Source organism: Phaenicophaeus curvirostris, chromosome 7 (assembly GCF_032191515.1).
Source record: "Phaenicophaeus curvirostris isolate KB17595 chromosome 7, BPBGC_Pcur_1.0, whole genome shotgun sequence".
Lineage (NCBI taxonomy): Eukaryota > Metazoa > Chordata > Aves > Cuculiformes > Cuculidae > Phaenicophaeus > Phaenicophaeus curvirostris.
The window spans coordinates 1460238-1472941 of record NC_091398.1 but is presented as its reverse complement, the minus strand read 5'-3'; the positions used below and the strand labels follow the sequence as shown (position 1 = coordinate 1472941).

At 45.9% G+C, this 12704-nt stretch overlaps 1 protein-coding gene across 40 annotated transcripts in view; it reads right to left on the bottom strand.

The window, feature by feature from the left end:
• Nucleotides 1-12704, bottom strand: part of MAP2 (microtubule associated protein 2) — a 163568-nt gene that overhangs the window by 31633 nt on the left and 119231 nt on the right. For 18 of the 40 annotated variants that reach the window (XM_069860515.1, XM_069860535.1, XM_069860529.1 and 15 more), the window contains 3 exons: nt 11648-11761; nt 9629-9706; nt 756-1013 (listed from right to left, as the gene is read on the bottom strand). In XM_069860515.1, the coding sequence (XP_069716616.1) occupies nt 756-1013; nt 9629-9706; nt 11648-11761 (450 nt within the window). The remainder of the gene's footprint in view (nt 1-755; nt 1014-9628; nt 9707-11647; nt 11762-12704) is intronic. The other 22 variants (XM_069860538.1, XM_069860549.1, XM_069860550.1 and 19 more) reach the window with 4 other exon arrangements.

The following is a 12704-nucleotide window of genomic DNA, read 5'->3' as shown; positions in this document are numbered from 1 at the left end:
ATTGATCGCAGTAAATATTTTGTTCAGTAAGCAGATCAGAACTTCACCCTACACGCCCAATCCTAAACTTCACTATGAAGGCAAACATCCCAGTGGAAGTGATGGAGGTTTTGCCTAAGGAGGGCGCTCCAGAAGGGTTAAATATTCATAATAAGGAGAGACACAACAAAATCAGAGTTCTGGCAATGATGGAGGGAAAGGAGGGATGGACTGCAATGAATGGCAAGGATATGACATAAGAAGCGACAGCTTTAGGGAAGCTAAACCAGAATGCGCTGAAGCACATACACACACAAAAAAACCAAACAAAAAACCTGCGCACTGCAAATGAAAACGTTTCTACAGTTTAAGCCTCTTTATGTCATAGTCAAAGTCAATAAATCTACTTTTTGAAAGAAAAGCAGATGCATCTCTGCACCGAAAAGAAAAAAAAATATACATAGATTAGCAATGTGACTGGCAAACACATTTGAGATGGGGAAAAAGGCTCACGCAGAGGAATCGGCTTAGCTGCAAAGCACATTTCATCATGGCAAAGTAAAAAACCAGGAATCAGCCGCAGTGGTGGGAAACCATGTTGTCATACAGCACCGATGCAATCGTATCATCTGCTACGCACTCTTCAAGCATAATAACAAGAGCAGTCATACCAATAAATGGGAAGAACAGGAAATGGAGCAGCCTTGGAAAGCACTGGAGAAAGCTGGAGAAGGATTGACCGGCAGCAAACACATGCAAACCAAAGGAGGACACACCTTCCTCGCCCGAGGAAGGGGAAGTGGCTTTCAGGGGCGCTCCCGTCACAACGGTTACGCTCTCCCTGCTGGACGCCACCCTCGGCACTTTGTCTTCATGACACACTTTGGCCTCCAAACCAGAATCCGAGTGACCCTCAGAGGGGGCCTTTGCCTGGTCCGAAGGCTCAGTGGGCCCGTGCTCTTTCCCCAGTTGCTTCCCAGGAAGAGCAGCAGGGTTCTCTTCCACAGCCATTGGACTCTCTACTGGTTCTTCTTCTTGGGGATGGAAAATAGAGGCGACATCAACACCAACAGTAAACACCAAGCACACAGCTCAACAGGACTGCTTTTGCGTAACACTTTCAGCTCTGAATATTTTAGATTTAAGTGCGCTAAAGGACTGCTAGGATCCAGCCCATTTTAGTCACCGTGGAACTGAATTTTCCATAGAGGAAAAACCAAAGCAAAGCAAAGCAATCCATCTCCCCCAGAGAAGCATGTTTCTGCTGTAGGATGAGAGCCGAAAGTGTTTTATGGGTACACCTCTCCCAAAGATGACTGTGGGTCAAATATTCATTGCAAATGGAGATGGTACTGAATGATGGATGGCTCTGACAACACCAAAGCATCAATGAGCTCAAAGTACACTGGTGTTTTTCAGATAAATGTGCTGTTTAATCTAGTACTAGACATTCATTTGAGGTGGGGGAGGGTATGAGGCATTCATTTCCCTCCACTAACCTTGGCAATATTGACTGCTGAATGCCAGCAAGTCAACCTATCACACAGATTCTGGATTTGGCAAAATATTGAGCCACATCCATAGTCGTGTGCATAGCTGACGACTAATGGTTTTGTAGGAATTCAGACAAGATTCCTACTCTGAGTGGGTTTATAAACAACTTCTCCTTTGGGCTGCCCAACATCTGAACTCTGTATATGAAAATCACAGATTTAACACAAAGGCTCTTCATTTTCATTTCTGTTTTTCCCACTGGCCCCCAGGCTCCTCGTCACCAACTAAATGAATGAAACCAGTGACTGCAATATAACTACCTGTTCACCTGAATTTCTGAACTCCATCACTCAGCCCAGGGGCTGTTAGGATCAAGAGCAGGCTTTAGTCTTGCCATGGCAGAAGAATGCTTAGCTAAGTCTCTGCTCTGGGCTGTACTTTAGCCACTGCTACTCAGTCAGAACGTTACTGTGCTCCGTGAGTATCCCTTCAAGTCATGATTAAGTGTGAAACCTTGGATTCAGCAACATCCTTAAGCAGCTGGCCAACAGCCAGGGTTTAAATTGTGTCTCACACTTTTCTGAATCAAACTTGAATAAAGTGCTTTCCAATCTGGAATTGGCTGCATCCAACCTCTCAGTAATAAAGTGCAACCCCTTTAGAGGCCTTGATTTTTCTCCTGAGGTTGGCCCAGTTAAAAACAGCTACCATCCACTGCAATGATTTAAGGAACACAAACAGTATTCGAGGCCAAGCAAACATCACTATGTAAAGTACAATACATTATTAACAAAACAGACAAAGGTAAACAAGGTTCAATACCGTATCTTAAATGAATAGAAGCCAGAAGATTCAGAATCAGAACTGAACTGGTGACTAAGTGTTACAGGGATGTGTACACATGGGCAGACTGTAGAAGTAGCCTGGCAGAACTTAAATAGCTTGCTTTACTTTTCTTTTTCTGATTTTACGTAGTTTTGTACAAACATCCCTTTCAATTATAAATCTTCAGGGCAAGCCTCTCATTCTCCTCTGAGCAGTTTCAGGCACAAACCTCCATTTCCTGAGATGCTTCACGCAATGCCACACGATTCAAACTAATTACTCACCAAAGCAGAAACTTATCTCTGGTTCAATAAAGGAATCCTACAGCCTCCTTTGTGCAGCAGACTCTGCTATGCCAAGCAGACTGCGAGCTCAAAGGCAGCAAGAGAGGAAGGCTGTTTCATACTGCCTATCTTTTTTCACTGCTGATGCAGCTCATTTCAGTTTGTTTTTCCTCATCAGTGTTCTGAGACCTCACACTTTCACCCCAGGTAGATGCATACAATTGAAAAAGAAGCTGCCCATGAACTTAACCAACCCAGGAGTGCTCTAAGTACAGCAGCAGTAGGGCTATTCCCATGACTTTCTGTCTCCCCTGGCTTCAGGTAGACATACCAATATTAACAATCTTCAATTAACACCAATCACTTTCTGCTGCTGTTGTTGCAGTATTAGGTTGTGTTACTCTGTTAATTCTGTAAAACACTGGTTTTCTTTAAACGACCCAATGCAAAGCTTCAGGTATCTACCTCCATCTTCTGGAGACACAAACCTTTTGAGGATTCAGTACTGGTTTTAACTTCAGCTCCTGAGTCCCAGGATTGAGTTAGTAACTGCTGTGAGATGAAATGTGATATATTTTGCCTTGGAGAAGCCATCAGCACTCCTGTTAGTCTCCATTCACTTTCATGTAACTCCCACTGATAAACTAATACTTACGGATGTGCTCGGGCCATAGAAAAGGGGGTACAGAAACACAGCTAAGAGTAAACCTTCCCCCTCCTTGTTTGCAGTTAGTGGACACGATGTTAACTGGGTGCTACCCACAAGACAACTAGAGATCAAACATGACCCACTATGCCTGAAGTCACCTGTGTGTGCTGGGGTAGAACTGATTTCCTTTGCCTGCTGGGGAATCCAAGTCCTTCTGCTGCTCTTTGGTGCAGACGTGGGGTTAACGACTGACTTACCTCCAGCAAGCCTGCTCTCACACTGTTCTTGGAAGTGACTCTCTGGCACAAAGAACAAATTACGTAGCTTACGCTGCTTTTAAGCGGCTACTCCCTCTGCCTCTGCTGTAAGCCAAGAGCAAGAGCCCTGGTTTAAGCAGAGCGCGTGGCTTCACCGACCCCAAAGCTGGAATCGCCGCTCACGCTTCAGCTTCGCTTTGAGACAGGGAGACTCCAGAGGGGCATCGCTTCCACGTGGGGAGAAAATACAGCTCGGCTTCCCTCCCCAGAAAGCAGCAACCGCGGGCACATCTATAATGGAACGGATGGCAGTGGGTGCAGGGGAAGAGGAACAAAACGGGACCATGCTGAGTTCACCTTTGTCATGGCCCAACAGGGCCTCTGCGCTCTTCACTGTGGCACTGGGACGTGTACTAGAGCCAGTCCACTCCGAGCTGAACAAAGGGTGTTCATAGTACTCCTCATCCGAATTGTAGGGCTCATCATCGGGCACAGACACTGAAATGGAGGGGGCCAGGGCTTGGCGCCGCTCCCTGCCGGCAGCAGCCCCACGGCCCGGGTGCTGCAGCGGTCCCACCTTATCCTCCGCCCCTTCATCTACAAATAGACACACAGACAAAAAACGGCAGGACAGACAGAGAAAACACGAGACAGGACGGACGCATGCAGTGGCAACACTCGCCGTGACGTCAGACCAAGGAATGGATGGAGTTGGCCAGGCCGCAGGCGGAGGCGGGATGGAGGAATGAGGCAGCCGTGCAGTTTAACACGTGGGATGTGTGTGTGTGGCACACGCTGCGTGGGAACACCGGACACCAGCCGCCGGAACAGAGTCATAGAATCACCAGGTTGGAAGAGACCCACCAGATCATCGAGTCCAACCATTCCTATCAAACACTAACCCATGTCCCTCAGCACCTCGTCCACCTGTGCCTTAAACCCCTCCAGGGAAGGGGAATCAACCCCCTCCCTGGGCAGCCTCTGCCAGGGACCAATCACCCTTTCCATGAAAAATTTTTTCTTAATGTCCAGCCTGAACCTCCCCTGGCGGAGCTTGAGGCCATTCCCTCTCGTCCTGTCCCCTGTCACTTGGGAGAAGAGCCCAGCTCCCTCCTCTCCACAACCTCCTTTCAGGGAGCTGTAGAGAGCAATGAGGTCTCCCCTCAGCCTCCTCTTCTCCAGGCTAAACACCCCCAGCTCTCTCAGCCGCTCCTCATAAGGCCTGTTCTCCAGCCCTTTCACCAGCTTTGTTGCTCTTCTCTGGACTCGCTCCAGAGCCTCAACATCCTTCTTGTGGTGAGGGGCCCAGAACTGAACACAGGATTCGAGGAGTGGTCTCACCAGTGCCGAGTACAGAGGGAGAATAACCTCCCTGGCCCTGCTGGTCACACCGTTTCTGATCCAAGCCAAGATGCCATTGGCCTTCTTGGCCACCTGGGCCCCTGCTGGCTCATGTTCAGTCGCTGTGAACCAACACCCCCAGGTCCCTCTCCTCCAGGCAGCTTTCCAGCCAGGCATTTCAAAATAAAGACATTTCAAAACCATACCACCATTCTTCAGAGGAATACACGTGGTACACAAACCACAGCTCACACGGACTCTCAGACGTACGACACAGCTGGCTGACTGTATGAGAAACTTCTGAAGCCCCCACCACAGCTGTATCCCTCAGCGTCACCACGGGAAGGGCTTGAAAGTGTAAATTTCAAAAAGTCCTTCAATTAAAAAGCAAACCAGCTTACATTTTGGTCAGTGGTGGCTTTATTTTTCATTCTACCTATTTCCAAATCCCCCACTCTCTTCTCTTCCTTGGAAATAAGTAGCATTTAAACAAAAAAAAAAAAAAAACAAACAAAACCACAAACCCTTTCCCAAAGAACTAGCTATGTTTTTTCCTCATAAAGGTCACATAAACCTACTCAGAGCAATCTCTACTAGTCCTGTATTTTAGGCTGTTGTGTCATGCTGCTGTGGGTGAACTGGCTCCCACCGTGGCGTTCGCCAGCGCTTTGGAGTGACAGCTTTATTCACCCGTCACCGTGGCATCGCAGATAATCACATAATCATCTCAGAACCACACCAGCTACTGACAGCGACACGGAGGGGGAGCTTGGGCTTGGTTTGGCAAGACAAAGGAAAATAACACGGCCCAGTAAAAACAACCAGCCTGCCACCTGATCCGTCCCACCTAAAGGGGAGACGGAGAGCTCGGGTCAGCTGAGATGCCCTCTCACCATGAATAAAGCCACAAAAAACCCTAAACACCTAGAACTAGGGAAAAAATACTTAAGTCCATCCTCAGGGTATGAAAACTGGCACGTTGATGAGCACTGCACTTACGGGGTGCCTTCAGCAGCTGCAGCTACCCTGCTGGATTTCATAGAATCATGAAGTGGTTTGGGTTGGAAGGGATCTCAAAGCCCATCCAGTTCCACCCCTGCCGTGGGCAGGGACACCTCCCACTGGATCAGGGGGCTCAAACTTTCCTACTAGCTTCAGAAACCCCAGGACTTCTCCATACCGACACAAACAAGGCTGAGAATTCCTTCTTTATAGCTCTGCATGGGTTTTAGGCAAGAAAATACAGGCCCTGCCCCCGCTCCTTAAGACTACAAGAACTGACAACAGTAAAAAAGGTTAAGATAAACGGTCCCAAATCATGAGGAGGTCGAAGTCCAGCATTGTTTGGAGCTGTCATGTCTGTGGCTGCTAGACTTACATTTTTTATTTATCAGTTTTAATCAAGATATTTTCAAAATCGCTGTAGATAATTTCATTCACAGGATAATGATGTATTTTATTTCAGCAACAAGAAAAATCCTCTCTTTGTTATTTTAGTCACTCCTAATAGTTCTTTTTTCATCCCAAAGCATGGGAAAACTCCCCAAGGTATTCTGAAATCCAAGATTAAAATCATTTCTCACAAAGACTAATTCTACTACAGCTTCCAGGTATCTTTTGAAAATGCCTTTCTGAAGAGTAATTTTCACTGTAAATAGATCCATTTTTTTATAGGACATTTGATTCCTTTTAGTTTGCAAAATATTCTTATATTCTATAGAGCCTAACCTGAAATGCCTACTTGGAAAGGGAAGGCTGCCCATCAGAGGCTTCCTTCGGTCTTGTAACAAGACAAATGGTTGCATGAAGACACTGTTGACCATTGTCAAAAGACACAAGAGCACAAAAGAAAAACCAACTTGGCAAAAGAATATTGCATCAGCCTCGCACGACCAGCTAGAACTGAGAAACAGACTAGACAGTGCTCGGGAAAATTTCAGTTCCTGAGCAAAATTATCTTACTAGAGTTGAAATAAACACAAGAATTTCACTAAGTCAAATTAGCTCTCTTACCTTCTGCAGCAGTGAAAAGGGACAGGCTCATCTGAACGTTTTTCTGCAGCCAAATGAAAGAAAGAAACCTCCATCCACTGACTCCTTCCTCTCAGGAAATACACTTGACCCACAAACCTCTCCTCTCTGTCTTCTCTACCTTTTTTTTTTTCCCTTTTAATTTGTGTTTGCTGCATGGCTGGCCACATCCACCTTTGTCATGTCTACAGCACTGATTTCCTTCCTACTGTGACTGAAGGAAGGCTCTTCTGGATCCAGAGCAACACAACACACACTGACAAGTGCACTAGGAAAATGCTCTCAGAGAAGGGGGGGAAAAAAGAGGTTTGAGGTAGACACAAACACCTTTCTGTTCAGCAACTGGGTTAAACTCATCAATGGTGTTTTACTGAGCAGACAGACAGACAATGTAACGATGCATGGGGATAGACAGCCAGATGGTAGAAGGAGCTGAAGGTTTAAACAGGTACAGTAAAACTGAGTCAAACCCTGCTGAGGCAAACTCTTCTGAAAGGCAGCTTTGCCTGAATTAAAATGACAGGTCTGGCTCAGTCAAGTCAGCAAAAGCTCAACCTACCCGCAGGAAATAAGGACCGTGCCAGCTACCGCCAGCTACACTGAATGAACAACGCTGATTTTGGGGGGAAAACCAACTTAATACACCTTTTGGTGAAAATGTTTTCAACAACTTCCTTCTGTTCATCAGCCAGCTCTGCTGTGAGGTCGTTTCAGAGCCGGACACAAACACGAAGCTCCCAGCAGAGTGCACGAATGACTCAGCTCACCATTTCTGTCCACGCCTCCCTTACAAACCTACACTTCCAGCATTTATACAGGCCATCTGCCCTGAAAATTAACAACACAATCAAAACCTTGTCATGGAAAAGTCTCTTGGACTGATGTTAAAGTAAATTATTTGAATGCTTTAAAAAACTGTGACATTGGGTAAATCATCCAATCGCCTCTTAAACACTGACCTTTCAGTCTTTGCAGCCACTCCTGCAGGGCAGGTAAGTGTGTGCTGTTATATTAACTCAACTCTATGTGCAAGGAAAGAGAAGAACAACCATCTTAAGTGACCTGCTGAATCATACGCACAACTGGGAGCAGCGCAGTCTGGCAGCCCATAATAACCTCAAGTTGCAGAGTGTTTTGCCACCTTCTTGTGTTAATACAACTGGCAAAATGGCTTCCATTTGCTCTGGTCAATTAACTAGTATAAGGACTTAATAAAGCCCTAAAATACGTGCAAATAATACTGCTGACAGAAACTCTGCACAAAGCTAATCCTCAGCCAAAGGTAATGAAAGAACTTTGACATCGGCCTGAAGCAGAAGAATGAGCCCTTCTGGGGATCTGCAAAATCAAAAAGCTTACGCTCAATGAGTCAAGTGAACGATACAATAAAAAGATAGTGGTAAACCCACTGCCGGGCTGGTTGGACTGGATGATCTTAGAGGTCTTTTCCAACCTTAATGATCCTATGAACCCCTGGTAACAACATTAAAAGCCTTTGCTAACACCTTGCTGGCATCCTTTCTGGTTCTGGTTGCCATCACCTCCGGGTGACCAGGCTAGGAACTGCTCATTAGTGTTTTAAAACTGCAACGGGCAGATGTTTTCAAAAAGAAAAATCAACAATCAATGAATCAATTTCTTTCTATTGGTTACTAACCACATCCAGTAGGTATTCCCAGTACAGCGGGCTGACACATGCCGATGTTAACACAGCCTGTAATTGCATTATCTCCAAAATGACCGCAGGATAGAATTTGCCTAATTGCAGTGTCCTGATAAACTGAGAGTCAGGCAGAAATAGGGACTGTCCTCTTGCAAAGTGAACAGAGGCTCTGTGACAAAATATCAACGTTTGTTCAGCAGATGATAAGGAATTATTTTCATGCACTTATTAAACAAAAAGAAACAAAAAGCACCGAAAGAAGGAAATAAATGGACATGTAAACCCACTATTGACATGGCAGTGGACAACTAACAGTCCCCTGGAGGTTGGAACCCAAATCCTTCCCTTTTATCCACATGGTAGGGCTCAGTTCTAACACACTGCTGTCTCCCTGAGCTGATGACCTGGACGTAGCAGCCGTCTGGTGTTGAACCAAGCTCTGACGCACACGCTTACCGTTGTGACAGCTTCTCTGGGACTTAGGCCTTTGCTTAAAGTTAAGCCAGAACATAAGTTCTTTGCTGGAGGGGATTGTAGCAGGAGGAAAATGCAGTGATGATGGGCTACTGGAACTGAACATTTGTGGTGCGGAACAAGGTAGAAACGTGCTTTGAGAGACGAGAGTTTGATTCCCAAATACAGATATGCATTGAACCATCAATCACAGGTCAGAGACAAAGAAATGATCCAACTCTGAATCTCCTTGCTTTCATGCATTTAAGACCCCAAACCCAAAGCTAACGGCAACTAAAAAAACCACAGCCAAACAAAGATGCCCCACACTGCATCACAGATTTGGTGACCACACTGGGAGAGCAGACACCATGGCTCATACTGGTGCAAAAGATAAGAGGGTGAGCGTCCTGATCCTGTTTCCTTTGACATAGATGTACCTAATGTATCCTGCCAGTTACCTCTGTGCATCCGTGCCCGCCTCCTCCGTGCACTCGGCTGGGTTGCAGATGGGGCGTTACTGCTGGGGAACGCCTCATCTTTTCTCACGGAGCTGCAGAAAGGATCTCCATGTCCTCACTCCCCCATCCTCTAATTCACAGCTCACCCCTCTGCTGCCAGCTGGGCACGGCAACGTCCAGGAGACCCTTACCTTCCTCCAGAGCTCCAGTCTGCTCGGAAGCTGGCGATGGAGGCGGGGAAGGAGGCAGGTTGGCTGACTCTTCGACTGCTAGAAATCAAACAGTGACAATGAGATACAGCAATTAATTCCAGGAAGACCGATGTTTGATACAAGCTGCAGTCAGCCTGTTCTGCCCAGCAGAGAGAATTAGGCGATGGAGATTTATGCCTGGCGGGTTTGCAGATAGACTCTTTCAGAATACATGGAATTTTAAAGCTATAATAAAAGGTTTCTTTTTTCCTTCAGATGGGATGAGTTCTTTTCAAAATTCTGGTCACAGAGTACAATGCAAAAATCAAGTACGAAATTACCTTTTAAATCAGTATTGCCACTTAGAAAGCCTTCAGTCACCCAAGGCAACAACAATAAAGCATCTGAGCGTAAGAGATTCTATAAATTCACACTATCAGAAACAGGCATCCAATCTCTTTAAAGTACCTTGAGTACACGAACTAAAAGCATTCTGTACACTGCTTTTTCTTCCTTCTGCTGAGCTGAAGGTTAATCACAGAACACATGCAAATATTGCTTGTCTAAATACAAGATATGAGCAGAGGGAACTTCTGCCAGCCGTGACCTATTAGTGATTCAGCTCAGCAAAGCGCGGTGACATCTTAGATGCACTTGGACCCCGATTTAGACTCACTCCCAGTCACAAGACTGGATGCTGAAACCAGAAGATGGTTCTGTTCAATTATTTCAATTCAATTATGATGAAATCCTAAACATACTGCTTTCTTCAATGAACTCAGCGTAACCTCTGCATCTGATTTCACACCAATCAACTTGAGATTTTTTTTTTTCTTTAAAAACAGATCCACTGCTGGGGATCAACCAATGGGTTTCTTTTAAAAAGAAAGAAGTAACATCTGTTTTAACAGAGCAGGTGCTCAGCTGTCCTCTCTGCTGACCAATGTTAGGACCTGAGGGAATGGCAGGAAGATGCCAGGGGAGGGTTAGGTTGGACATGAGGAGAAGGTTCTTCCCCCAGAGGGTGGTGGAGCCCTGGAGCAGCTCCCAGGGAAGCAGGCACAGCCTGACAATATTCCAGAAGGGTTTGGCCATTGCCCTCGGCCCCACAGTGTGAATGTTGGGGTGTCCTGGGCAGGGACAGGAGCTGGACTCGATGGTCCTCAGGGGTCCCTTCCAACTCAGGACACTCGGTGGTTCTATGAGGTCTGTCTCATAAATGGTATCTCTCAGCAGGCAGATCTCCATTTCTGATTCAGTGCTTCTTCCCAAGAAAGGCTGGTTTCAAAGCCCCAAGCAGAATTTGCTAGGCCTCCTCCTCCCATTGATTTCAGCGTGGTGTGGAAGAGGCCCTTATATGACCTTATCTAACTAGATGGAACTCATACCTGTTTTGTCTCACCCAGGCCAAGGAGAAGGAGTCTGTGCTTTAATACATAAGAAGCTCTTTGCCAAAATGGGGTCTTTCATTGAAAATTGAGTCTCTGCAAACACAGGAATGACCAAGAAACACATCTCCCTGCTGCAGTTCAGAATTAGTTCTATGAAGCAAAAGACCTTGGGAACGAAATTTCCAACAAACATTCTGATTTAGTCACTGACTTTAATTCTTTCCTAAGCAGGGTCTAGCCATGGTACTAAACAAAGCAGCGTGTCTGTGGGGAAAACACCACCAAGCATCGAGCTGATTTGATCACAACGTACGAGCGCTCAGCAGAACTTAATCCTTGCTTGGAGGACCTGCTGCCTATGTCTGGATGGAGCACGGCCTTCCTCTGGCCTTTGGGGTATGTGTTTGGAGTTTCTGTGGAAGTGTTCTGGCAGGGAGGAAGCACTGTAGGTACGAATAGCTGCATACTATTTATTTTTATATATATATATACACACACGCGCGTATTTCATAGAATCGCGCTGCAGTTCACCCATGACCGTAACCCCTGTGAACACACACCTCTGCTTTTCTTGCCATATACATACATATGAGATTTGCAGGCACAAGGGTTCCTCATCTTGTTTTACCTAACGGGAGTGGTCCAGGCTGGTCTTTGTGCTGAGCTTCTTTTTCCTGTTCGCCTTTCAGGACGGCGACAGCTTCGGCTGTTACTACTTGGACTATCCTCGCGGAGACTTCTTCTGCAGCACCAGCAGGGCCAGGAAAAAGAAAGAGAGGCATGAGAATGAGAGCTAGGTTTTAAAATTACAAAGATTAACCTGAAATTAAAAAAAACTGGAAGCTGACTTAATTTTAAAAGGTAATATAAGAAAACTATCAAAAATAAAACCGAAGGAGCAGATATTCCAAAATGCTGATTAGTTATAAAACCCAGGGCCCCGAAGTTACAGCCAAGATGCACAAAACACCTTTATTGAGTGTTCTTTCTTCATTCCGCTTGGGACAACGTGCAGCAACTGCAGTATTTTAAGATGATCATTTACTAATATCTATTGGTTTGCAGGTACAGTTTTACAAACGGGTAGAACAGCCAACTGAGTAATGGGATTTCTTGATATCTAATATATGGAATTTGCTGTGTTCTTGCATGCGCTTGGATGGTATTTTCTCCTCCTCAGCACACAGTTAGTACACGTTCAAGGCACTTCATGGACAGACATCTAGGGACATGCTACGGGACTTGAGACTGAAGTGCCAAACAATATTTCTGTATGATTAAGAGGTACGCTTTGTTCTCCTCACTCCTTTTAAGACCGCAACGCAACGCTCTCTTGAAACAGTAGGTCTGAATTTGTTTGTTTTCTGATCTGTGTGTCAGCCTCCTTTCCCTTGCTCGTAAATCAACATATTCCTTCCTCTCAGAGCCAAACTCTGGAAACAAACCCCTTCACACCCCAGCTGCTCCAGAGTGCGGGCTGAGAGTTGTTTCAATCGCAAGTGCCAGGACCTGACACGGAGCTGAGCTTCTGATGGCAGAGAGCAATACACCCTGCTCCCACCAGGACACGCTCGCACAGTCCCCATTAATCACCCTCCCCAGGGCAGAAATGAAAGCTCTCTGCTCACCCATTACTGCATCCTTCAGGCAAAGACCAGCAAAGGGCAAGTATATTTAAATCAATG